The following is a 25,029-nucleotide window of genomic DNA, read 5'->3' as shown; positions in this document are numbered from 1 at the left end:
GGCACAGACCTCCATCCTTCTTCTTCACAAAAAAGAAACTCGAGGAGGCAAGTGAAGTGGAGGGCCGAATGTACCCTTGCCCCAGGGATTCGGAGACATATGTTTCCATAGCCGCCATCTCCTCCTGTGACAGGGGATACACGTGACTCCTGGGAAGTGCTGCGTCTGCCAGGAGATTTATCGCACAATCCCCCTGTCGATGAGGTGGTAATTGAGTCGCCTTCTTCTAACGGAAGGCGAGATCCAAATCGGCATATTCAGAAAGGATGCACACGGTGGAGACCTGGTCTGGACTTTCCACTGTAGTAGCACCGATGGAAACCCCTAAACACCTCCTCGAGCACTTTCGTAACCACCCCTTGAGAGCCCTCTGTTGACACGAAATAGTGGGGACATGACAGGCCAACCAGGGTAGGCCCAGCACCACGGGAAACGCAGGAGAATCAATAAGCAAAAAACTAATTCTCTCCTTGTGACCCTCCTGCGTAACCATGCCCAGTGGAGCGGTGGCCTCCCTAATTACCCCTGACCCTAATGGTCGACTATCTAGGGCGTGCACAGGGAAGGGCATATCCACAGGAACAATGGGGATCCCTAAACTATGGGCAAATGCTCTGTCAATAAAATTCCCAGCTGCGGCTGAATCTACGAGTGCCTTATGCTTGGAATTTTTATAAACAAAAACATGTGCGCAACAGGGGGCTCTGAGTGAGCCTGGTGCCGACTCACCTGGGGTGACACGAGAGTGCCCTGCCTGCCGTCTCGACTCCCAGAAGAACCTCCCCTGCACCGACCAGCAGTGTGCCCTCTGCGGCCACAGATGGTACAGGGAACAGCCCCTCCTCCAGTCGCCCTAAGCGCAGCACCTCCCAGCTCCATGGGCGTCGCAGCGGTGGTGCTGGGGGATGGAACTGACAGGCTCCAATCCAGACGTCCAGCAGGTTATGGGTAGCCAGCAGGCTCCAAGGGTAGCCAGCAGGTTATCCAGCCGGATGGACAGGTCCACCAGCTAGTCAAACGTCAGAGTGGTATCCCTGCAGGCCCAATTCCCGACGGACGTCCTCGCGCAGACCGCACCGGTAGTGATCGATCAGGGCCTTGTCGTTCCATCCCGCGCTGGCGACCAGGGTCCGGAAGTCCAAAGCGAACTCCTGTGCGCTCCTCGTCCCCTGCCTCAAGTGAAACAGACGTTCACCCGCCGCTCTAACCTCAGGCGGGTGGTCGAAAACTGTCCGAAAGCGACAGGTGAACTCCGCATAATGGTCCAACACCGCTTCTCCTTCCCACCATACGGCGTTGGCCCACTCCAGTGCTTTTCCTGAGAGACAGGAGACGAGGGTGGACATGGTCTCACGTCCCGAAGGAGCCGGGTGGACGGTCGCCAGGTAGAGTTCCAGCTGGAGTAGGAACCCCTGGCATCCGGCAGCTGTCCCATCATACTCCCTCGGGAGCGCTAGCTGAATCCCACTGGGACCGGTTGAAGGAAGGGTGAACGGTGGTGGCTGTTGTAGCGGTGCCGGTGGAGGCACTGTCAGAACTCCTCCTGTCTCCCATCGGTCCATTGTCTGCAGCATGCGATCCATGGCGGTTCTGAGATGTTGCAACATGGTCGCATGCTGCTGGACACGCTCCTCGACATCGAAAGGGGGGTTGTCTGCTCCTGCTGACTCCATTTTTAGGTGCGTGTTTCTGTAATGGTCTGGGTGTAGCTGGTGCAGAGGAGTCAGGCGCAGGACATCAGTCGTGACAGACTGTTTCTGGAGGCCTATGTTACTGGAGGCCTATGTTACTGGAGGCCTATGTTACTGGAGGTCTGTTACTGGAGGCCTATCTTACTGGAGGCCTATCTTACTGGAGGTCTATGTTACTGGAGGCCTATGTTACTGGAGGCCTATGTTACTGGAGGCCTATGTTACTGGAGGCCTGTTACCGGAGGCCTATGTTACTGGAGGCCTATGTTGCTGGAGGCCTATGTTACTGGAGGCCTATGTTACTGGAGGTCTATGTTACTGGAGGCCTGTTACTGGAGGCCTATGTTACTGGAGGCCTATGTTACTGGAGGCCTATGTTACTGGAGGTCTATGTTACTGGAGGCCTGTTACCGGAGGCCTATGTTACTGGAGACCTATGTTGCTGGAGGCCTATGTTACTGGAGGCCTGTTACTGGAGGTCTATGTTACTGGAGGTCTATGTCACTGGAGGTCTATGTTACCGGAGGCCTGTTACTGGAGGCCTATGTTACTGGAGGGTATAGAGTTGTTCCTTAAACTTTTCTACCAAAATGTGAATCAAATAGTTATGATCAGGTAAATTTAACATATAATCTGATACAATGTTATTGTTGATACCCCTTTGGCTACTGGACTACTGAATTAATGAGGAAACATGAACCACTTTTCTGGCATTCCCTTTCTCAGATTTCCGCAGTTAAAGGGAGCTCTCCACAAACTCCGCCTCCCCCAGCTTTGGTTGTGGTTAGCTACAGTACTGTATATATCCTAGAATGGCAGAGAAATCACAGGGCCGTATTTGACAGCTGAACTACACTATCTGACCGTGAAAAAGTGTTCTTCTCCTCATGTGAAAGCAATTTCCCTTGTACCTCCCAAGTCCTTGTTTGAAAGCTTGGAGGTAGACTGACTCTTTTGAAGGTGTGGTTCCGGGGTTTAGGCAATACCGCACAAAGCTTTCGAAAATAAAATAGCACTGCTCCATAAATCCTTAGTAGAGAGGGAAAGAACAGGAGGGGGATGCAGATGGGATAGTGATACTCTAGATAGGTTTTAAATGGATGAAAAGAGCACTGAGAAATATCAGGTGCAACTTATGGACAAGTTTAGATATATTTAATCTAAAGCCCCAAAATATGTTTACAGAAGTCATTGTAAACTTTTAGGACAAAGCCATCCAATAAGAAAAGTTAATAGCACATGGCTGTAGTTCACTGAATTTAATGCTAAACCTGACAACCAAATATTCCAACAGCACCATTGTAGGTTGTGTATTCTGGGTGCAGAGACAGAGCTAGACCAGATGTTAGAGTTCACTTTGAAACGTTTGCAAACTCATTAAGGGTTTTTAAGTCTTGACATTAGCTTTTCTTAAACTTGGTATTAGCATTCCTGAAAGAGAGCAGGGCTTTATGGGTGCTGGTAATTTTTTGTTTTATTTCACCTTTATTTAACCAGGTAGGCTAGTTGAGAACAAGTTCTCATTTACAACTGCGACCTGGCCAAGATAAAGCAAAGCAGTGCGACACAAACAACAACACAGAGTTACACATGGTGTAAACAAGCGTACAGTCAATAACACATAGAAAAAAAGAAAGTCTATATACAGTGGGTGCAAATTGCGTGAGGAGGTAAGGCAATAAATAGGCCATAGTAGCGAAGTAATTACAATTTAGCAAATTAACACTGGAGTGATAAACGAGCAAATAGTGATGTGAAAGTAGAAATACTGGTGTGCAAAAGAGCAGAAAAGTAAATAAAAACAATATGGGGATGAGGTAGGTAGATTGGATGGGCTATTTACAGATGGGCTATATACAGCTGCAGTGATCGGTTAGCGGCTCAGATAGCTGATGTTTAAAGTTAGTGAGGTAAATATAAGTCTCATAAGCAGGATATCAAAGGGAAGGGCAGCTCCTAATGACAGGCTTGGGCACGTCTGGGCACAGCAATTAACACAGGCGATCCAGCTAATTAGCAACCAGGACAATGTCAGAGCAAGGCATGGCATCAAGAGCCAAGATGGGTGGAACATGTGGTATCACCATGAAGAAGCAGATTAACACTGTCTGCGTCTGTAGAACCAGGGTGGTGCAAGAGGTGAAGTTCACAGACCTCCTGTATATGGTGTTAAATAAGCTAGCAGTATTCCACTATGCATCTTATTTCATTGGTTCCCTATATGCTTTAAGTATAGTTGCAATGGTGATCACAGATCTGTCCCTGCTGGTGAACTACTGCAGGAAAACAATCATCAATCAATTGGCCCTGTAGAGATGTCTGGTATACCCCCAACGTACAGCCACCAGACCCTCCCGTCCCTTGCCTTCCTCCCATGCTCAGACCCCAGTGTCACTCATTGTAATGGCAACCTACCTCTGGAATTTCAGCCAAGAGAGAGAAAGAGAGCGAGAGTGGGAGGAAGAGAGAGAGAGAGGGGGGGGGACCCGACATATGGGCCTCAGATCACAGAGACTGCTATCAGGAGAGTCAAAAAGAGCGAGAGAGAGAGAGAGAGAGAGAGAGAGAGAAGTCTACGTACTAGAGGGGAGTGTGTGGTAGGAAAACGTATTAACTAAGAAAGGCTTGGTGAGGATTGAGACTGGTTCCTGTGACCCCTATGTGAGTGCATTGAATAGGAGCAAGCCCTTGGGAGGAGCAGAACACAACAAAGCCAGAAACACAGTGAGTGAGAGCTTCTGTGAGAAACAGAGAGAGAGAGAGAGAGAGAGAGAGAGAGAGAGAGAGAGAGAGAGAGAGAGAGAGAGAAAGAGAACGTGAGCTGTACCCAGTCAGAGACATGCATCCCCTCAGCTGGATCTGTGTACTTCTCTTCCTGTTCTTCGCTTCCTCTGGGAGTGCCGACGTCAACAGGTTAGTGAGCAATCAATCAAGACTGCTGTAGGAAATTATCCTCAAAGACATACTGTATAACGTAATGGTTATACAATGTACTGTAGTTCATGCTTTTGTTATTGTATCCATTCACTTCGAAGCCTGCAGCAGGTGTAAAGCTCAGTGTTTATTGGTAGGATTAATTCTAGATAGTAAAGGATTCAGTCTGGACATTCCATTGCAGTGTCAAGGGAACAGCACTGCAAAAGCAATTGTTGCATCCCTAGCTAATTCTCCTAACAGCTACTAGCTAATACTCTGGCCAGACACAGCTGAGTGTTGTACGTGTTGTAAATGCATTATAGGTGTTTACTTTTACAGTAAAAGCAGTCGGCTCATACTGAATCCTCATCACCAGTAGCCCTGCTCATAAGACATGTGACACACACACGTTAGTCATTTAGCAAACACTATCCAGAGAGACTCAGTTTAGCTCATGACAATCACAGACATGTCATTGTTTAATTCCTACTATTTCATCCTACTAAAATGTTATGTTTCAATATGTACATGGGAAAAAGGGGTTGTTTTGTTGCCATGCAAGTACTGTCAGGCTGTCTGTGCCTTGGCCAGGGACTCTGTGAGGTATGGAGGCTGTGTCAGCTAAATGTGGCTCCTGATATGGTAACTGTTAATCACTGAAGGACAGCTGTCACACTTAGCGGCCCCTGGCCCTCTCCTCCTGTGGGCTGTTCTGATTGATTTCGAACAGGTCTCAGATTTCTCCAGACCCCTTGGAGCCAGGGCTGCTTTTAGGAAGCCATGCAAACATCTGGAACATTTGAGTTTGGCACTGCGCTAGAGGTTAGAAGTCAGAGGCTAGAGGGCTCACCAGATAATGTGTAGCAACTATAAGGTATAGATTTGATTCAGATCAAAAAGGTTTCCCCAGCCAGATCTGCTTTTCAAAAGCTAAAGTTCTTCTGTGATCCTTGAGGGTGCATTTTAAGCTATGAAAAGGGAGGTAGCAGATTGACATCTCATCCTAATCTAATTTACAGTTTAAAAACACAGGTGCAATGCAATCATATGGAGATTATTTCCAAAGTGTTGACTTGTTGACAGTCAGTGGGGTCATGAAATTGGAGGAAATAGGTTCCTGCTTGAGGTATTCATGTAACACTGTAAGGACTCCAAGGAGTAACTGATGAAGTAGAAGTATAGAGAGTCACATGCAATTTACCTCCCTTTCTCCCAGTAGGAGGGAGCCTCCCTTTTCTCCCAAAATGCAGGAGCCAGGGGGAATTTGCCATAGTGTAATTAACTAGGATGTCTGCAGGTCTGCGTTTGGGAAGTCTAAATGAGACTATGGATGTTGAAGTCGATTGTCACCAAAAAGCACATGGGAAATGTTTAGGGATATAATTATCTCCACTATTTGCAGAATATTTACTGCAACTTTTATACATTCATTTGGGCATTTGTTTTCTTCTGCGATCACATATAAAATAATGATCAACAACGTATTATGATAAAATTTTACCCACCAATTGTATTATTCCTAATCAAGAAGCTGTAGTCAATCAACCTAACATTCAACTGTCCATCAAGGAATGGAGAGCAGTTCATGCAGAGATTTAACAGGGTAGATAGAGTTGTGTGTCACCTGTCCTTTAACTGTACAGGCACCGCAGACAAGTCCCCACCGGTGGCCAACCAGGAGTATGTGGCTATGGCAGGAGACTGGCGTGTTGCTATGGCTGGAGAAAGAACAGCAAGGGACAGTGTGAAGGTAAGTATTTCAACAAAACAACTTGTGTTTACATTTGGTTAAGATGTACTGTATGTGTTTACGTTTGGTTGAGATGTATTGTATGTGGTTACGTTTGGTTGAGATGTACTGTATGGGGTTACGTTTGGTTGAGATGTACTGTATGTGGTTACGTTTGGTTGAGATGTACTGTATGTGGTTATGTTTGGTTGAGATGTACTGTATGTGGTTACATTTGGTTGAGATGTACTGTATAAGTGGTTATGTTTGGTTGAGATGTACTGTATAAGTGGTTATGTTTGGTTGAGATGTACTGTATGTGGTTACATTTGGTTGAGATGTACTGTATGTGGTTACATTTGGTTGAGATGTACTGTATAAGTGGTTATGTTTGGTTGAGATGTACTGTATGTGGTTATGTTTGGTTGAGATGTACTGTATGTGGTTACGTTTGGTTGAGATGTACTGTATAAGTGGTTATGTTTGGTTGAGATGTACTGTATGTGGTTATGTTTGGTTGAGATGTACTGTATAAGTGGTTATGTTTGGTTAAGATGTACTGTATGTGGTTATGTTTGGTTGAGATGTACTGTATGTGGTTACGTTTGGTTGAGATGTACTGTATGTGGTTATGTTTGGTTGAGATGTACTGTATGTGGTTACGTTTGGTTGAGATGTACTGTATGTGGTTATGTTTGGTTGAGATGTACTGTATAAGTGGTTATGTTTGGTTGAGATGTACTGTATGTGGTTACGTTTGGTTGAGATGTACTGTATGTGGTTACGTTTGGTTGAGATGTACTGTATGTGGTTATGTTTGGTTGAGATGTACTGTATGTGGTTACATTTGGTTGAGATGTACTGTATGTGACCTTGTCATGTTTTTTGTTGTTGTTAATGATTGGAATTGAAAATATCACATACTGTAAATAGATACAGTATTCAATGAATGAAAAACTAAAGTTTGAGAATTCAAATTGTTTTCCACAATATAATGGGTTTTCACTTTTGTTTTTCTTTGCGGCGGAGTATTTTCCTGCAGCAGAAGAAATGTGGACTAAATTACCTCAGGGATAGTAAAACTGGCATATAGACTATGTTGTGTCGGGTAACCAGTTTAACCCCTTTTATTGTTCCCGCTGCTGCCTCTATTTCTCTCCTTTAAATACTGTATCAGCTCAGTGTGAACATGGTTGCAAGCACGGAGAGTGTGCTGGCCCCAACAAATGCAAGTGTTACCCAGGATACACCGGAAAGATGTGCAATCAAGGTCAGTAGGGGGTGACTACGGTCAACGCAATGTGAGTCAAAGTGGTCTCTCGATGGAGTGCAACATGAAGCTCAGATTTGTAGCCTGTCTCTGTCGTTTTCCCTCTCTATTTCACAAGCCCCTGATAGATCACTTGATGCCTCAATATTTAGATATCAAAACGATTCATTTTCTGCCAATGTAGAATAGTTGATCTTGAGAAACCCAAACTGTATATAATATGTTACCCCTGGAACTACGTAAGGTATGATGTCTGTGGGACAATATTCAAGTATTATCTTTCAGGGAAACCATCATAGACTTATAGAAGCCCCCCGGTGCATCACTTCTGATGTCAAGATGATATCTATAGCCATACATACATGTCCCTGAAGTACATGACGGAGGAAGACTGTCTCTCTGTCCAGACCTGAATGAGTGTGGCCTGAAGCCCCGCCCCTGTGAGCATCGCTGTATGAACACCCATGGCAGCTACATGTGTTACTGCCTCAACGGATACACCCTGATGCCTGATGGCTCCTGTACCAGTAAGTGGAAATTGTAACCCTGACTGTACCTGCTAGGGGAAACTGTAACCCTGACTGTACCTGCTAGAGGAAACTATAACCCTGACTGTACCTGCTAGTGGAAACTGTAACCCTAACTGTACCTGCTAGAGGGAACTGTAACCCTGACTGTACCTGCTAGAGGAAACTGTAACCCTGACTGTACCTGCTAGAGGGAACTGTAACCCTGACTGTACCTGCTAGGGGAAACTGTAACCCTGACTGTACCTGCTAGGGGAAACTGTAACCCTGACTGTACCTGCTAGAGGAAACTGTAACCCTGACTGTACCTGCTAGTGGAAACTGTAACCCTGCCTGTACCTGCTAGAGGAAACTGTAACCCTGACTGTACCTGCTAGGGGAAACTGTAACCTTGACTGTACCTGCTAGAGGAAACTATAACCTTGACTGTACCTGCTAGAGGAAACTATAACCCTGACTGTACCTGCTAGAGGAAACTGTAACCCTGCCTGTACCTGCTAGAGGAAACTGTAACCCTGACTGTACCTGCTAGAGGAAACTGTAACCCTGACTGTACCTGCTAGAGGAAACTGTAACCCTGACTGTACCTGCTAGTGGAAACTGTAACCCTGACTGTACCTGCTAGAGGAAACTGTAACCCTGACTGTACCTGCTAGAGGAAACTGTAACCCTGACTGTACCTGCTAGTGGAAACTGTAACCCTGACTGTACCTGCTAGTGGAAACTATAACCCTGACTGTACCTGCTAGAGGAAACTGTAACCCTGACTGTACCTGCTAGAGGGAACTGTAACCCTGACTGTACCTGCTAGAGGAAACTATAACCCTGACTGTACCTGCTAGAGGAAACTATAACCCTGACTGTACCTGCTAGAGGGAACTGTAACCCTGACTGTACCTGCTAGAGGAAACTATAACCCTGACTGTACCTGCTAGAGGAAACTGTAACCCTGACTGTACCTGCTAGAGGAAACTGTGACCCTGACTGTACCTGCTAGTGGAAACTGTAACACTGACTGCACCTGCTAGTGGAAACTGTAACCCTGACTGTACCTGCTAGAGGAAACTGTAACCCTGCCTGTACCTGCTAGAGGAAACTGTAACCCTGACTGTACCTGCTAGAGGAAACTGTAACCCTGACTGTACCTGCTAGTTGAAACTGTAACCCTGCCTGTACCTGCTAGAGGAAACTGTAACCCTAACTGTACCAGCTAGAGGAAACTGTAAACCTAACTGTACCTGCTAGAGGAAACTGTGAACCCTGACTGTACCTGCTAGAGGAAACTGTAACCCTGCCTGTACCTGCTAGAGGAAACTGTAACCCTGACTGTACCTGCTAGAGGAAACTGTAACCCTGCCTGTACCTGCTAGAGGGAACTGTAACCCTGACTGTACCTGCTAGAGGAAACTATAACCCTGACTGTACCTGCTAGTGGAAACTGTAACCCTGACTGCACCTGCTAGTGGAAACTGTAACCCTGACTGTACCTGCTAGAGGAAACTGTAACCCTAACTGTACCTGCTAGAGGAAACTGTAACCCTAACTGTACCAGCTAGGGGAAACTGTAACCCTGACTGCACCTGCTAGGGGATAATGTAACCCTGACTGTACCTGCTAGTGGAAACTGTAACCCTGTCTGTACCTGCTAGAGGGAACTGTAACCCTGACTGTACCTGCTAGTGGAAACTGTAACCCTAACTGTACCTGCTAGAGGGAACTGTAACCCTGACTGTACCTGCTAGAGGAAACTGTAACCCTGACTGTACCTGCTAGAGGGAACTGTAACCCTGACTGTACCTGCTAGGGGAAACTGTAACCCTGACTGTACCTGCTAGGGGAAACTGTAACCCTGACTGTACCTGCTAGAGGAAACTGTAACCCTGACTGTACCTGCTAGTGGAAACTGTAACCCTGCCTGTACCTGCTAGAGGAAACTGTAACCCTGACTGTACCTGCTAGGGGAAACTGTAACCTTGACTGTACCTGCTAGAGGAAACTATAACCTTGACTGTACCTGCTAGAGGAAACTATAACCCTGACTGTACCTGCTAGAGGAAACTGTAACCCTGCCTGTACCTGCTAGAGGAAACTGTAACCCTGACTGTACCTGCTAGAGGAAACTGTAACCCTGACTGTACCTGCTAGAGGAAACTGTAACCCTGACTGTACCTGCTAGTGGAAACTGTAACCCTGACTGTACCTGCTAGAGGAAACTGTAACCCTGACTGTACCTGCTAGAGGAAACTGTAACCCTGACTGTACCTGCTAGTGGAAACTGTAACCCTGACTGTACCTGCTAGTGGAAACTATAACCCTGACTGTACCTGCTAGAGGAAACTGTAACCCTGACTGTACCTGCTAGAGGGAACTGTAACCCTGACTGTACCTGCTAGAGGAAACTATAACCCTGACTGTACCTGCTAGAGGAAACTATAACCCTGACTGTACCTGCTAGAGGGAACTGTAACCCTGACTGTACCTGCTAGAGGAAACTATAACCCTGACTGTACCTGCTAGAGGAAACTGTAACCCTGACTGTACCTGCTAGAGGAAACTGTGACCCTGACTGTACCTGCTAGTGGAAACTGTAACACTGACTGCACCTGCTAGTGGAAACTGTAACCCTGACTGTACCTGCTAGAGGAAACTGTAACCCTGCCTGTACCTGCTAGAGGAAACTGTAACCCTGACTGTACCTGCTAGAGGAAACTGTAACCCTGACTGTACCTGCTAGTTGAAACTGTAACCCTGCCTGTACCTGCTAGAGGAAACTGTAACCCTAACTGTACCAGCTAGAGGAAACTGTAAACCTAACTGTACCTGCTAGAGGAAACTGTGAACCCTGACTGTACCTGCTAGAGGAAACTGTAACCCTGCCTGTACCTGCTAGAGGAAACTGTAACCCTGACTGTACCTGCTAGAGGAAACTGTAACCCTGCCTGTACCTGCTAGAGGGAACTGTAACCCTGACTGTACCTGCTAGAGGAAACTATAACCCTGACTGTACCTGCTAGTGGAAACTGTAACCCTGACTGCACCTGCTAGTGGAAACTGTAACCCTGACTGTACCTGCTAGAGGAAACTGTAACCCTAACTGTACCTGCTAGAGGAAACTGTAACCCTAACTGTACCAGCTAGGGGAAACTGTAACCCTGACTGCACCTGCTAGGGGATAATGTAACCCTGACTGTACCTGCTAGTGGAAACTGTAACCCTGTCTGTACCTGCTAGAGGGAACTGTAACCCTGACTGTACCTGCTAGAGGAAACTGTGACCCTGACTGTACCTGCTAGTGGAAACTGTAACCCTGACTGTACCTGCTAGTGGAAACTGTAACCCTGACTGTACCTGCTAGAGGAAACTGTAACCCTGACTGTACCTGCTAGAGGAAACTGTAACCCTGACTGTACCTGCTAGAGGAAACTGTAACCCTGACTGTACCTGCTGCTATTCACTCTGAGATATCACTGTTAGTTCTAAATGTACTACACAGAACCTTTAGTGTTTAAGAAGTTCACTTTCCTGTGTTTGTTTGTTTGTTTGTTTGTTTGTTTGTTTGTGTGTGTGTGTGTGTGTGTGTGTGTGTGTGTGTGTGTGTGTGTAGACTCCAGGACGTGCTCCCTGGCACACTGTCAATATGGCTGTGAGGATGTACAGGGGGAGATCCGTTGTCTCTGCCCGTCTGCGGGGCTGCAGCTCGGGCCAGACCAGAGGACCTGTGTGGGTGAGTACCACTACCTTGGACCACCGACCCTGACACCATATCACTTCATGAGGAGTTCATACTGGTTCTTACTGGATCTCTCCACCTCATAGATCAGTAAGTGCTGCACACAATAGAAGGTGTGGACTTCTTGGAGATTTGTAAAGCTCTGAAAAGACTCCATTCTGCGGTTTCACATTCCTGCTCTGTCTCAAGGCTTCTCGTATAAGAACTTAATCAACTGTAGCAGCCTGAAGGTTAAAATAGGGTAGTGATGTGGGTTAAAACGGGCTAGTGATGTAGGTTAAAATGGGGTAGTGATGTGGGTTAAAACGGGCTAGTGATGTAGGTTAAAATAGGGTAGTGATGTGGGTTAAAACGGGCTAGTGATGTAGGTTAAAATAGGGTAGTGATGTGGGTTAAAACGGGCTAGTGATGTAGGTTAAAATGGGGTAGTGATGTGGGTTAAAATGGGGTAGTGATGTGGGTTAAAATGGGGTAGTGTTTCTTCCCGCAAAACTGTTTGATTTGAGTGGTAGGAGCCAGTCTTCACACACACTTCCATTTTGGTGCTAAACTTAAGTGTCAGTAAGGAATGGTTTACATTGATCCAAATATTAACCCTTCACTACAATGGAGAATAAATAAGTGACGTCATTCATTTCATGTTCAGCCTGTTTCTTCCCTTCCTTTGCCTTTAGATATTGATGAATGTGTACCAGGGAAGAACCTGTGCCCATACAACAGGCAGTGCGTCAACACGTTTGGCAGCTACTACTGCAAGTGTCAGAATGGCTACGACCTGAAGTATGTCAATGGCAAATATGACTGTGTAGGTAAGGTATACAATCATTTCATTATTACAACACATTTTGGTATTAATAATTCTGTGAGGAGATCAGCTAATCAAATCATCTAATTTCATTTTCAGACAATGACGAGTGTGCCGCTAACACACACAAGTGCAGCCACCATGCAGTCTGTCTGAACACTCAGGGATCCTATAAGTGCAAGTGCAAGCAAGGCTTCCGTGGCAGTGGTTTTGAATGCTCTGGTGAGACCTGAAAAGATTTACTATTCATCAATCATCAAAACATGCTGAGAGTGAAATCTATTTCACTGAAATGTTGATGTGCAAGGGGGCCAGAATCGGACAGTGTTTATTTTCCAGACTGCATACACTATATTCAGCTCTTATATGTAGGCCGTCAATGTAAATAAGAATTTGTTCTTAACCTACTTGACTAGTTAAATAAAGGTTAAAATAAATCCCTCTTAGTGATTTTACAATTGCATATTTCATCTGTGCTCTTAACAGCATCAGCAAACAGGAGCACTACCAAAGCCAGTTTCCCATTTGCAGAGAACCTCTGCACTCTACAGATGTTACTTAGGGAGAGGCCCTGATTCAAATCACACCTGTGTAAATATCTGAACCCAGCCATCTGAAGGACAGAGGAAAGGAGAGGCATGTCTGTCTGTCTGTCTGTCTGTCTGTCTGTCTGTCTGTCTGTCTGTCTGTCTGTCTGTCTGTCTGTCTGTCTGTCTGTCTGTCTGTCTGTCTGTCTGTCTGTCTGTCTGTCTGTCTGTCTGTCTGCCTGCCAGCCAGCCAGCCAACAGGGGAGCCACAGTGCACTCTCTGAACCAGGCAGTAGATGATGTTGCCTAGGTAACATGATAGGTGCAACAAGGCCTCAGGGCTTTGTGTAAACGAATATGCCTTTATGTTTTTTGTAGTCAACCCCTTTTATCAAAGCTCGTGGGACCAGGGAGACAAAGGCAGTGCAGATGATAATTTCCTAAATGGTGAGATGTGTATGGAATGCAACAAGGTTTTCCACTTCATCTGTTCGCCGCCTACCATTTTGCTTTGTGAAACCCCCTCCCCTCCCCCTCCAAGGTTCAAGGCTAGGTTCTGTCCCCACCACACACAGCTTGTTCTGCCATGTAGAACTCAGCATGAAACCATTTCAGACTTTAAAAGTATGTACATAGAGCAGTAAATCAGATACAGTATACAGTACATTCGGAAAGTATTCAGATCCCTTGACTTTTTCCACATTTTGTTACGTTACAGCCTTATTCTAAAATTATGACATTGTTTTTGTTCCTCATCAATCTACACTCAATACCTCATAATGACAAGGCAAAAACAGGTTTTACAGTTTTTTGCAAATGTATAACAAATTCAAACTGAAATATCACATTTACATAAGTATTCAGACCCTTTACTCAGTACTTTGTTGAAGCACCTTTGGCAGCGATTACAGCCTTGAGTCTTCTTGGGTATGACGCTACAAGCTTGGCACACCTGTATTTGGGGAGTTTCTTCCATTCTTCTCTGCAGATCCTCTCAACCTCTGTCAGGTTGGATGGCGAGTGTCGCTGCACAGCTATTTTCAGGTCTCTCCAGAGATGTTTGATCAGGTTCAAGTCCGGGCTCTGGCTGGGCAACTCAAGGACATTAAAAGACTTGTCCTGAAGCCACTCCTGCGTTGCCTTGGCTGTGTGCTTAGGTTTGTTGTCCTGTTGGAAGGTGAGCTCTCTGGAGCAGGTTTTTATTAACAATCTCTCTGTACTTTGCTCCGTTCCTGACTAGTCTCCCAGTCCGTGCCACTGAAAAACATCCCCACAGCATGATGCTGCCACCACAATGCTTCACCATAGGGATGGTGTCAGGTTTCCTCCACACGTGACGCCTGGCATTCAGGCCAAATAGTTCAATCTTGGTTTCATCAGACCAGAGAATCTTGTTTCTCATGGTCTAAGAGTCTTTAGGTGCCTTTTGGCAAACTCCAAGCGGGCCTTTTACTGAGGAGCGGCTTCCGTCTGGCATCTCTACCATAAAGGCCTGATTGGTGGAGTGCTGCAGAGATGGTTGTCCTTCTGGAAGGTTCTCCCATCTCTACAGAGGAACTCTGGAGCTCTGTCAGAGTGACCATTGGGTTCTTGGTCACCTCCCTGACAAAGGCCCTTCTCCCCCGATGGCTCAGTTTGGCCGGGCAGCCAGCTCTAAGACGAGTATTGGTGGTTCCAAACTTCTTCCATTTAAGAATGATGGAGGCCACTGTGTTCATGTCCAATCAATTTACTTTACCACAGGTGGAGTCCAATGAAGTTGTAGAAACATCTCAAGGATGATCAATGGAAAAAGGATGTACCTGAGCTCAATTGAGTCTCATAGCAAAATGTCTGAATACTTATGTAAATAACGTATTTGAGTTTTTTTTTTATACATTAGCAAAAATTTCTAAAAACCTGTTTTTGCTTTGTCATTATGGGGTATTGTGTGTCGATTGATGTGGAAAAAGTCAAGGGGTCTGAATACTTTCCGAATGCACTGTATATGGCTGAGTCTGGCTGTCATGCTTCCCATGCATGGAGTATGATATTCCTGTTTGTCGTCCTACCCTCTATGCTCATCTGTCTATGAAAACATGTTTACACATAAGCAAATGCATGTATTTCAATGAACAAGGTAAGTTATTAAGAACAAATTACAGTAATATACTGTCTGACATACAGTGAGGGAAAAAAGTATTTGATCCCCTGCTGATTTTGTACGTTTGCCCACTGACAAAGAAATGATCAGTCTATAATTTTAATGGTAGGTTTATTTGAACAGTGAGAGACAGAATAACCACAAAAAAATCCAGAAAAACGCATGTAAAAAATTTTATAAATTGATTTGCATTTTAATGAGGGAAATAAGTATTTGACCCCTCTGCAAAACATGACTTCGTACTTGGTGGCAAAACCCTTGTTGGCAATCACAGAGGTCAGACATTTCTTGTAGTTGGCCACCAGGTTTGCACACATCTCAGGAGGGATTTTGTCCCACTCCTCTTTGCAGATCTTCTCCAAGTCATTAAGGTTTCGAGGCTGACGTTTGGCAACTCGAACCTTCAGCTCCCTCCACAGATTTTCTATGGGATTAAGGTCTGGAGACTGGCTAGGCCACTCCAGGACCTTAATGTGCTTCTTCTTGAGCCACTCCTTTGTTGCCTTGGCCATGTGTTTTGGGTCATTGTCATGCTGGAATACCCATCCACGACCCATTTTCAATGCCCTGGCTGAGGGAAGGAGGTTCTCACCCAAGATTTGACAGTACATGACCCTGTCCATCGTCTCTTTGATGCGGTGAAGTTGTCCTGTCCCCTTAGCAGAAAAACACCCCCAAAGCATAATGTTTCCACCTCCATGTTTGACGGTGGGGATGGTGTTCTTGGGGTCATAGGCAGCATTCCTCCTCCTCCAAACACAGCGAGTTGAGTTGATGCCAAAGATCTCCATTTTGGTCTCATCTGACCACAACACTTTCATCCAGTTGTCCTCTGAATCATTCAGATGTTCACTGGCAAACTTCAGATGGGCATGTATATGTGCTTTCTTGAGTAGGGGGACCTTGCGGGCGCTGCAGGATTTCAGTCCTTCACGGCGTAGTGTGTTACCAATTGTTTTCTTGGTGACTATGGTCCCAGCTACCTTGAGATCATTGACAAGATCCTCCCGTGTAGTTCTGGGCTGATTCCTCACCATTCTCATGATCATTGCAACTCCACGAGGTGAGATCTTGCATGGAGTCCCAGGCCGAGGGAGATTGACAGTTCTTTTGTGTTTCTTCCATTTGCGAATAATCGCACCAACTGTTGTCACCTTCTCACCAAGCTGCTTGGCGATGGTCTTGTAGCCCATTCCAGCCTTGTGTAGGTCTACAATCTTGTCCCTGACATCCTTGGAGAGCTCTTTGGTCTTGGCCATGGTGGAGAGTTTGGAATCTGATTGATTGATTGCTTCTGTGGACAGGTGTCTTTTTTACAGGTAACAAGCTGCGGTTAGGAGCACTCCCTTTAATAGTGTGCTACTAATCTCTGCCCGTTACCTGTATAAAAGACACCTGGGAGCCAGAAATCTTTCTGATTGAGAGGGGGTCAAATACTTATTTCCCTCATTAAAATGCAAATCAATTTATAATATTTTTGACATGCGTTTTTCTAGATTTTTTGTTGTTGTTATTCTGTCTCTCACTGTTCAAATAAACCTACCATTAAAATTATAGACTGATCATTTCTTTGTCAGTGGGCAAACGTACAAAATCAGCAGGGGATCAAATACTTTTTTCCCTCACTGTATGTTTTGTCACTTGTCTTTATATCCTATGTCGTCTTTAAAGTCTTTAATGTCTTTATTATTCATAATGTCTTTATAATCTATAATGTCTTTATGATCTATAATAGTTTCATAATCTATAATGGCTTTATATTCTAAAATGGCTTTATAATCTGTAATGTCTTTAAAATCTATAATGTCTTTATAATCCATAATGTCTTTATAATCCATAATGGTTTTATAATCCATAATGACTTTATAATCTAGAATGGCTTTATAATCTAGAATGGCGGTGTAACCCCAGCATGTACACCTAAACTCTTGTATAATTTCATCAGATTCCACCTCTGTAGTTCCAGATGTGTGATGTGGTTCTTCTTCCTGCAGCTATCCCAGAGTCCCCAGTGAGCCTGCCAGGGAAGCTGGACAAAGAGCAGATCAAGAATGTCATCCCCGAGCCCCAGGTGACCGTCCCCCCTCAGATCCGCTTGCAGCCCTTCGACTATGACGGGGAGACCTATATGGGTGGATCAGAGGAGGTGGGCCAGGTGGGCTTTACTGATGTAGGGGAGGAGGAAGAAGAGGAAGATGAGGAGGAGACAGATGTGGACAACAAGCTTAATTCAAGAGGAGATGTTTTCAGTAAGCCTTATTTCCATCTAACTCTTTCCCACTAATCCACCTATTTATTGCCATCGTGGGTGGTCCCAAATCTGATTATTCCAACACCGATCCCATGGAAGTTCGTACACCATTACTGCTGTGGTAATGTGCAGCGCTCGTAGTTATTCAGAAATAAAATCCCCCAGTTGCTTCAAGAATTTGCGATACATACTGTTCTCTACACCCTGTTAAATATAGGATGGTTACACATATTCAATGCCCCCAAATGACACTATACAGGACGACTTCAAACACATAACCAGGCAAAGTTCGGAGATGGATGGTGACAGGGTTAGTGCGATGACATTGCTAAGGTAGTCAAATATTTAGAAGGAAACAACTTACAAACCTTATCATGTTGTGAAATGACAGATGACAATGTTGTCATTAGCTAGCAAAGTTTGTCAAAAATAGTTTGCAATGCTAACGTTAACTAGCTAAAATTCAGTGGCTTCCCCTCAATCTTAGCTAGCTAACTAACGTTATACTGCATATAAAGTCAATCTGGTGGCATTAAAATTATGACAAAAAGTTTTTCTGCTATTTATTTGCCTCCTTTTTAATGCCATTGTATTTCCAAGGCACTGTAATGCAGTTTTGATTAAATCTTCATGAGCACTCACTGAAGATGCGTTGAGTAGAATGCTCAGTTGGGCATCAGTCCAAAACGAATGTTCAAAACAATATTGTGACAAAACATGCAACCCATGAATACAACCAGCGGGTTATACAGTTCATCAAGCAGATAGGAAGATAGTTCTCTCTGGCAAGAACAAAGGCGGGGGCTCTGCTTTATGACCAATAATAAGTGGTGTGACGAGGAACACAGACAGGAACTTGTGAGTTTCTGCTCTTCCGACTTGAAATACTTGGTAGTTTATTGCAGCCAGTTTTACCTTCCAAGAGAGTTCTCAGGGATTATCGCCATGGCTGTGTACATCCCACCGACAGCAAAAATACTCTCAAAGATCTTCATTGGATCCAGAACAAACTGGAAACTGAGTACCTGGAGGCAGCATTCATTTTCAAATTTGAGAACCGTGCTCCTGCATTACTATTAACATATTGACTGTTTTGATCATGTGGACTGGAATATATTCCGGGTCGCCTCTGGGGATAACATCAATGAATAAACTGACACAGTCACTGGATTCATCTAAAAAAGCATGATGTAATACCGATGGTGTCTTTCAAAAACGATCCAAATCAAAAACCCACGGATTGAAGGCAGCCTTGTCAGGAAACTGAAGGAGAGAGATGCTGCTTCTAAACACGCCAAGGTGACCGGGGACAATTGTATGGTTAAACGGTACAAATAATAGCTACGCAGATCGATCAAGATGGTGAGGCACGAGTATAGGGACAAAGTGGAGGAGCAATTCAGAGGGTCGGACACGAAGCGTATGTAGCAGGGGCTTCTAACTATCACAGTCACATCGAGGACACCAACACTGCCCTACCGGACAAGCAAAACACCTTTTTTCTCACACTTCGAGCAAAATGACTCTGATCCGCCGAGGAAAGAACCACACAAGGCTGCCGGCCCAGATGATATCCCTAGCCGCACCCTCAGAACATGTGCAGACCAGCTAGCTTTTGTGTTCAGACATTTTCTAGCTCATTTTCTAGGTCATTATTCCAAACCTGCTTCAAGATGTCCATTATCATCCCTGTGCCCAAGAAAGGGAAAGTAACTGAACTGAATGACTACTGACCAACACTTCCGTCATCATGAAGTGCTTCGTGAGGCTAGTCAAAGATCCACAGACCACGCAATCGCCATTGCACTGCCCATTGACTTCACCCACCTGGACAAGAGGAATGCATATGTAAGGATGCTGTTCATAGACTACAGCTCTGCCTTCAATACCATAGTGCCCTCTAAGCTCACCACAAAGCTCATAGCCCTGGGACTGAACTCCTCCCTATGCAACTTTGTCCTGGACTTCCTGACGTGCTGCCCCCAGATGGTGAAGGTAGGCAACATTACCTCCTCCATGCTGATCTTCAACACGGGTGCCCCACAAGGGTGCTTCCTCAGTCCCCTCCTGTATACCCACGACTACGTGGCCTCACACAGTTCCAACTTCATCATAGAGTTTGCTGATGACACGACAGCCTGATTACCAACAACGACAAGACGGCCTACAGGGAAGAGGTAGTGACTCTGACGGTGTGGTGCCAGGTACAGAGCCTGCAAAAGTATTTATCCCCTTTGGCATTTTTTCAATTTTGTTGCATTACAATCTGTAATTTAAATGGATTTTTATCTGGATTTCATGTAATGGACATACACAAAATAGTCCAAGTTGGTGAAGTGAAATAAAAAAAAAATGACTTGTTTCAAAAAAATATATTTTAAAAAGAAAAAACGGAAAAGTGGTGCGTGCATATGTATTCACCCCTTTGCTATGAAGCCCCTAAATAAGATCTGGTGCAACCAATTACTATCAGAAGTCACATAATTAGTTAAATAAAGTCCACCTGTGTGCAATCTAAGTGTCACATGTTCTCAGTATATATACACTTGTTCTGAAAGGCCCCAGAGTCTGCAACACCACTAAGCAAGGGGCACCACCAAGCAAGCGGCACCATGAAGACCAAGGAGCGCTCCAAACAGGTCAGGGACAAAGTTGTGGAGAAGTACAGATCAGGGTTGGGTTATAAAAAAATATCTGAAACTTTGAACATCTCACAGAGCACTATTAAATCCATTATTAAAAAATTGAAAGAATATGGCACCACAACAAACCTGCCAAGAGAGGGTCGCCCACCAAATCTCACAGACCAGGCAAGTAGGGCATTAATCAGAGAGGCAACAAAGAGACCAACGATAACCCTGAAGGAGCTGCAAAGATTCACAGCAGAGATTGGAGTATCTGTCCATAAGACCACTTTAAGCCGTACACTCCATGGAGCTGGGCTTTACGGAAGAGTGGCCAGAAAAAAGCCATTCTCCCTGTTTCCATCATTCAGACACGGGCAGTAAAGGAGCATCATGGCTAAAACTAACAGACTGGTCAATAGCTTCTATCCCCAGACCATCAGGCTGGTTTGGTTAGCTGGACTAATCGCCTGGATTGAATCCCTTACTTCTGATGCTTTTAAGACATCAAAGCTGTAGCATGGTGTCAGCCTGTCAGGCAGCATTATCTTGAGGAGTACCATACCACAATAAAAAGTCAGTTTTAAGCCCTGGACCTGTGTGTCATGATTCAGCCTGTTGCTTCATGTTCCATGCACTGAGTAGGTCTATGGCTCAAAATGAAAGACTCATTATCAGTAAGCCGAGAACGCCTCTGTTTCACATATTAGAATCACATGCTGTAAATACATCAAATCTTGTTAAGGTATAAATAGATAATGTGGTTAGAGGACGAGCCATCAACACATTAGAAGAGTTCTTACTGTGTCACCTCCTGTTCTAAATAAGATGTAGCAAGAGGAAGTTGAACTAAGATACAGTTTAATGCTGCATGTAGTTCAATACGCTCTATGCATTTTGGGTGATGTAATCAAACAGATCTGGTTCTAGTGTTTGAAACAGTATTCTGTTTCGCCCCTGTCATTTGCCATTGACTTTTTAAAGGGAGACTAAAGACAGGAAAAACTGCTGTTGAAACGTAAGTGCTGACTACCAGTGTGACAATCCCACACAACCAGGCCTGGGAAAGAGGCGAACACACTGAGGCCATCAGTCAAACTGTCACACATGACCACTTCTCTAACCTTCTCCCTCTCTGGCCCTGCGCTGAAACTGAAGGTTGAAAAGCAAACATGAAGACCATGCCTAGAGATGATTATAATTAGGCATCCAAGAAGACAGCTTAGATATGAGTATAATCGGGCAAGCATGTATAAAAGCAATAAAATAAGCCTCTCATGCCAAATCAGTCATTTTGTTTAGAAATAAGAAGACGCTTAGCTGTTGGTATAAAACACACGTAGACATAAAGGAGTCTCTACAGTCTAACGTTTTGGCCCTGACAGAAACATGGATCACCCCAGAGAACTTCAGCTGCTCTTTCTTAATCTGACTACGTTTTCTCTCATAGTCCAAGAACATCTGGTCGTCGCTATGTTGGCACAGGTCTACTTATTTCTCCTAAATGGAGATTTGGGCTAAAATAGATAGAATTATTGGCTCTGCATCTTACGATCCAAACCTGGGCAAAGGATCACTCGGGCGATGGTATACCTCTCAGTGAGACAGTAACAAGGATGCCGCTCGCCACTACTGTTGATCTCTTTATGGAAACAAGTCTGACGGTAGCCTGAGCTTCTGTCAGGACGACTCAGAAGGCAAGAGGAGACAGGCCCTGAGACATCCATCAGCTCCAGGGAGGAATTTTACTCCGCCGCCATGTGAGTGCCTCAGGATACACACAGCTCTCCCTGTGCTTGCAGAGACTTGTATTAGCATCCCTCAGAACAGCTGTTCAGCAAACAGAGTCCTTTAAAGAGAGAGTCTGTCATCAGCACCTCAAACACCAGCCCTCTCTGGCTGGTCAGGGTTCAATTAACACAATTGCATACATCTGGTTGTCTAGGGCAACTCGTTGAAGGGGGAAGTTTGTTGGGAGAGCTTTAAGATGCTTCAGTTTTAATATCCTACGGTTAAAATGCATCATTTTGACAGATGAATGGCAGCAGGGCAGGTTTCCACTTGCAGGTAAAAAGCCCCTTATTGGCTTTTGTTTTATGAGGGGAAATCTCTCAACTGCATAATCATCTGGAAGATTTTCAGGAATCACATATCTTCAGAAGAATGCTTGTAACTAAAATAGAGCTATATCTTTAAGTAAATTAAATTATCTGCTTAGACAATGTTTTACATAAACAATAATCAAGGCTGTTGATATCCTGTTTGAATGTCATGTCTTGATTTTTTTGGTGTGCTTATTGCAAAAGTTAAGTACATTATTTTGACATTTTATGTACCTTATCTTAAAAGAGTTATCTCTCTCCCAAATCAGTTCCAGAGGACTTTGAGTCAGTATTTGGTCCTGCAACGGATGTCAAAGAGATTGAAATAGCTCCAGGACAGGAAGGTAATCCTTGCTTTACTTGTTAACATAATGTGTGTAACCATACCTTCATAATCCCTGTGAATTGTTGACATCTGACTGTGCCTTCCAGAGTTCTTCATGGACTGCAACTTCGATCAGGGCGTGTGTGAGTGGGTGCAAGACAAGGACGATAGCTTTGACTGGAGCGTGTCCTACCATGAAAATGGTACAAATTATACAATTAATTGGGCATAAATAGTATTTACCTTCTATATTTGCCATGTAGATGCATACAGTTTCATACAATGACCAATAAGGTAAATCCTTTATTGTTCACATGATCGTCTGAATCTACCTTCCAGGAGTTGCTCTTTGCTGTGCTTAATCTATGTATTCCCAAATAGCTGTTAGTCATACGTTAATGACTATCAGTGATCAGCCTGTGTCCACTCCCTGGTCCCTATTCCCCAGGTATGGAGTACTACATGGCTATGAGTGGTCTTCTGGGAGAGAAGCAGGACCAGGCCAGGCTAAAGCTGCTCCTCAGTGAGCGGGCCCAGCAGGGAGGCTTCTGCCTCACCTTCAACTACCGCGTGATGGGCAGCCAGGTGGGCACGCTGCGGGTGCTGCTGAACAACAGCACTGAACTTGTGTGGGAGCGGAGCCGCAGCCGGGGTCAGGATTGGCAGACAGAACTGCTCACTGTGGCCTGGAAGAACCAGGCCCCAGAATCTGTGAGTCACCATTCCATTCCAAACACCTAGAATGATAAAGGACTCATAGAATGGTGCCGGTGTATGTTCTGTGAATACCGGATTTACCAGCTCAATGTCGTTCATTTAATCACCACACTTGCCAATATGGCCACTGTCGAAGGGAACAAAATACAACACACAAGTCCCAATATCCTAAACATCTAATCAACATCTTTGCTGTCATTCTGCAGATCATCTTTGAAGCTGAACGTGGGAATGGAGTTGGGGGAGAGATTGGGCTGGACAACGTGGTGCTGACCTCAGGCTACTGTCAAGAGGAAGACACAGCCATCTTTTAAACTGTGAACTCTGAACCTAGCATCAGTCTCTCCCTTTAGTCTACTCTTTCGGAGAGCAGACACACATCTTCCTAATCCAAACTAAGGGTGTATTTTTTTTTGCTGTACTGTACAACAAGTATTAAGAAAAATGTGTATTTGCAAAATGTTTGGCAGTTCAGCCGTCCACATAGGAAAGTGTTGCTGAGGGTTTGAGCATCATTGGTATGTGCAGGGATTTCATCTGCAAGTTTACAAGCTTTTGAACTTTTCCTTTCATTTGAGCCACCAAGACAAAGAGTAGTGTCCACAAATAAATGATCCACTACATAAATACAGTTCAGTTTTTCAATATATTCAATTATTTTCACATAAATGGCAGGATACGGCAGGCTTATCTACAAAAAAAAGCATTATATTGTGTTGCTTTTTCTTTTTCTAAGTGAAATATTGCAGTTAGCTGCAATATATAAAAATAAGATAGATTAAGACTTGTAACATGTAGCTTGTACATGAACCCTAAATATGAATATTAGATTCATCAAGAAGTCTTCCCTTGAAGCCTACATGTTTTATAATCATAGTACGTGTATGTAACAATGCATAACTGCTGTAAATTGCGCTTTTATATTGTATTACATTAAAAAAAACGTTTTTATAAGGGTTCTGTTCATATTTTTTTCTCATGGTCTTTACCCGTGGTCACTAGCTGCTGCTTGTCACTGAGTCTATGGGGCCCTGTATACTGAAACTGTCACAACCTCTCACACACCTTCAATCTTGACCTTGTCATAGCTGCTACAAAGTTGCTGTTCCCCCAATCTCTATTCTCATAGGAAGTCACACATGTTCACTTAAAAAGAAAAAGCAGTGGTGGGGTAGTGGAAAAGCCTTTTGAAGGGCATGTGTTACATGGACATTGCAAAAGAAGAATGCTATTTACTTGGCCAGGAGGACTCAAATAGACCACAACAGACAATGAAAAGATTAGCCCTACAGGCATGAAATCAACTACCAGACAATGTAAACTATGGGGCCTACAGTTCATGGAGGCAAAATGTTAAAAAGGAGCTCTTGTGCACTCACACAAAAAATTATCATAAACAATTTACCAGGGTAATGCTTTATCTTTAACTTTGTCTATCCTTTGGTCTCTGGTCAAAGATTCTACCAAAGGTATCTAGATTTGGTAGTCTCTCTGGTGTCTGGTCCTATCTACCGTGTGGTGTCTGGTCCTATCTACCGTGTGGTGTCTGGTCCTATCTACCGTGTGGTGTCTGGTCCTATCTACCGTGTGGTGTCTGGTCCTATCTACCGTGTGGTGTCTGGTCCTATCTACCGTGTGGTGTCTGGTCCTATCTACCGTGTGGTGTCTGGTC

The 25,029-nt window shown here is 44.5% G+C and overlaps 1 protein-coding gene across 2 annotated transcripts; it reads left to right on the top strand.

The window, feature by feature from the left end:
* Window positions 1–4,169: 4,169 nt before the first annotated feature.
* Window positions 4,170–24,313, top strand: LOC106586814 (epidermal growth factor-like protein 6). Of its 2 annotated transcripts, none has more exons than XM_014174493.2 (12): window positions 4,170–4,604; window positions 6,251–6,357; window positions 7,514–7,606; window positions 8,014–8,133; window positions 11,738–11,857; window positions 12,538–12,672; window positions 12,768–12,890; window positions 17,333–17,587; window positions 22,585–22,659; window positions 22,748–22,843; window positions 23,089–23,351; window positions 23,564–24,313. In XM_014174493.2, exons 1-12 carry the CDS (start codon window positions 4,531–4,533, stop codon window positions 23,669–23,671), a joined length of 1,569 nt encoding a protein of 522 aa, XP_014029968.1. In that variant the 5' UTR covers window positions 4,170–4,530; the 3' UTR covers window positions 23,672–24,313. The 2 variants fall into 2 exon arrangements, with proteins under 2 accessions (XP_014029968.1, XP_045563639.1); XM_045707683.1 differs by having other exon boundaries at window positions 4,182–4,415.
* The last annotated feature ends 716 nt before the right edge of the window (window positions 24,314–25,029 follow it).

Source organism: Salmo salar, chromosome ssa25 (genome assembly GCF_905237065.1).
Source record: "Salmo salar chromosome ssa25, Ssal_v3.1, whole genome shotgun sequence".
Lineage (NCBI taxonomy): Eukaryota > Metazoa > Chordata > Actinopteri > Salmoniformes > Salmonidae > Salmo > Salmo salar.
Note: the sequence above shows the minus strand (reverse complement) of the source record. Positions and strands in the feature narration are given on the sequence as shown.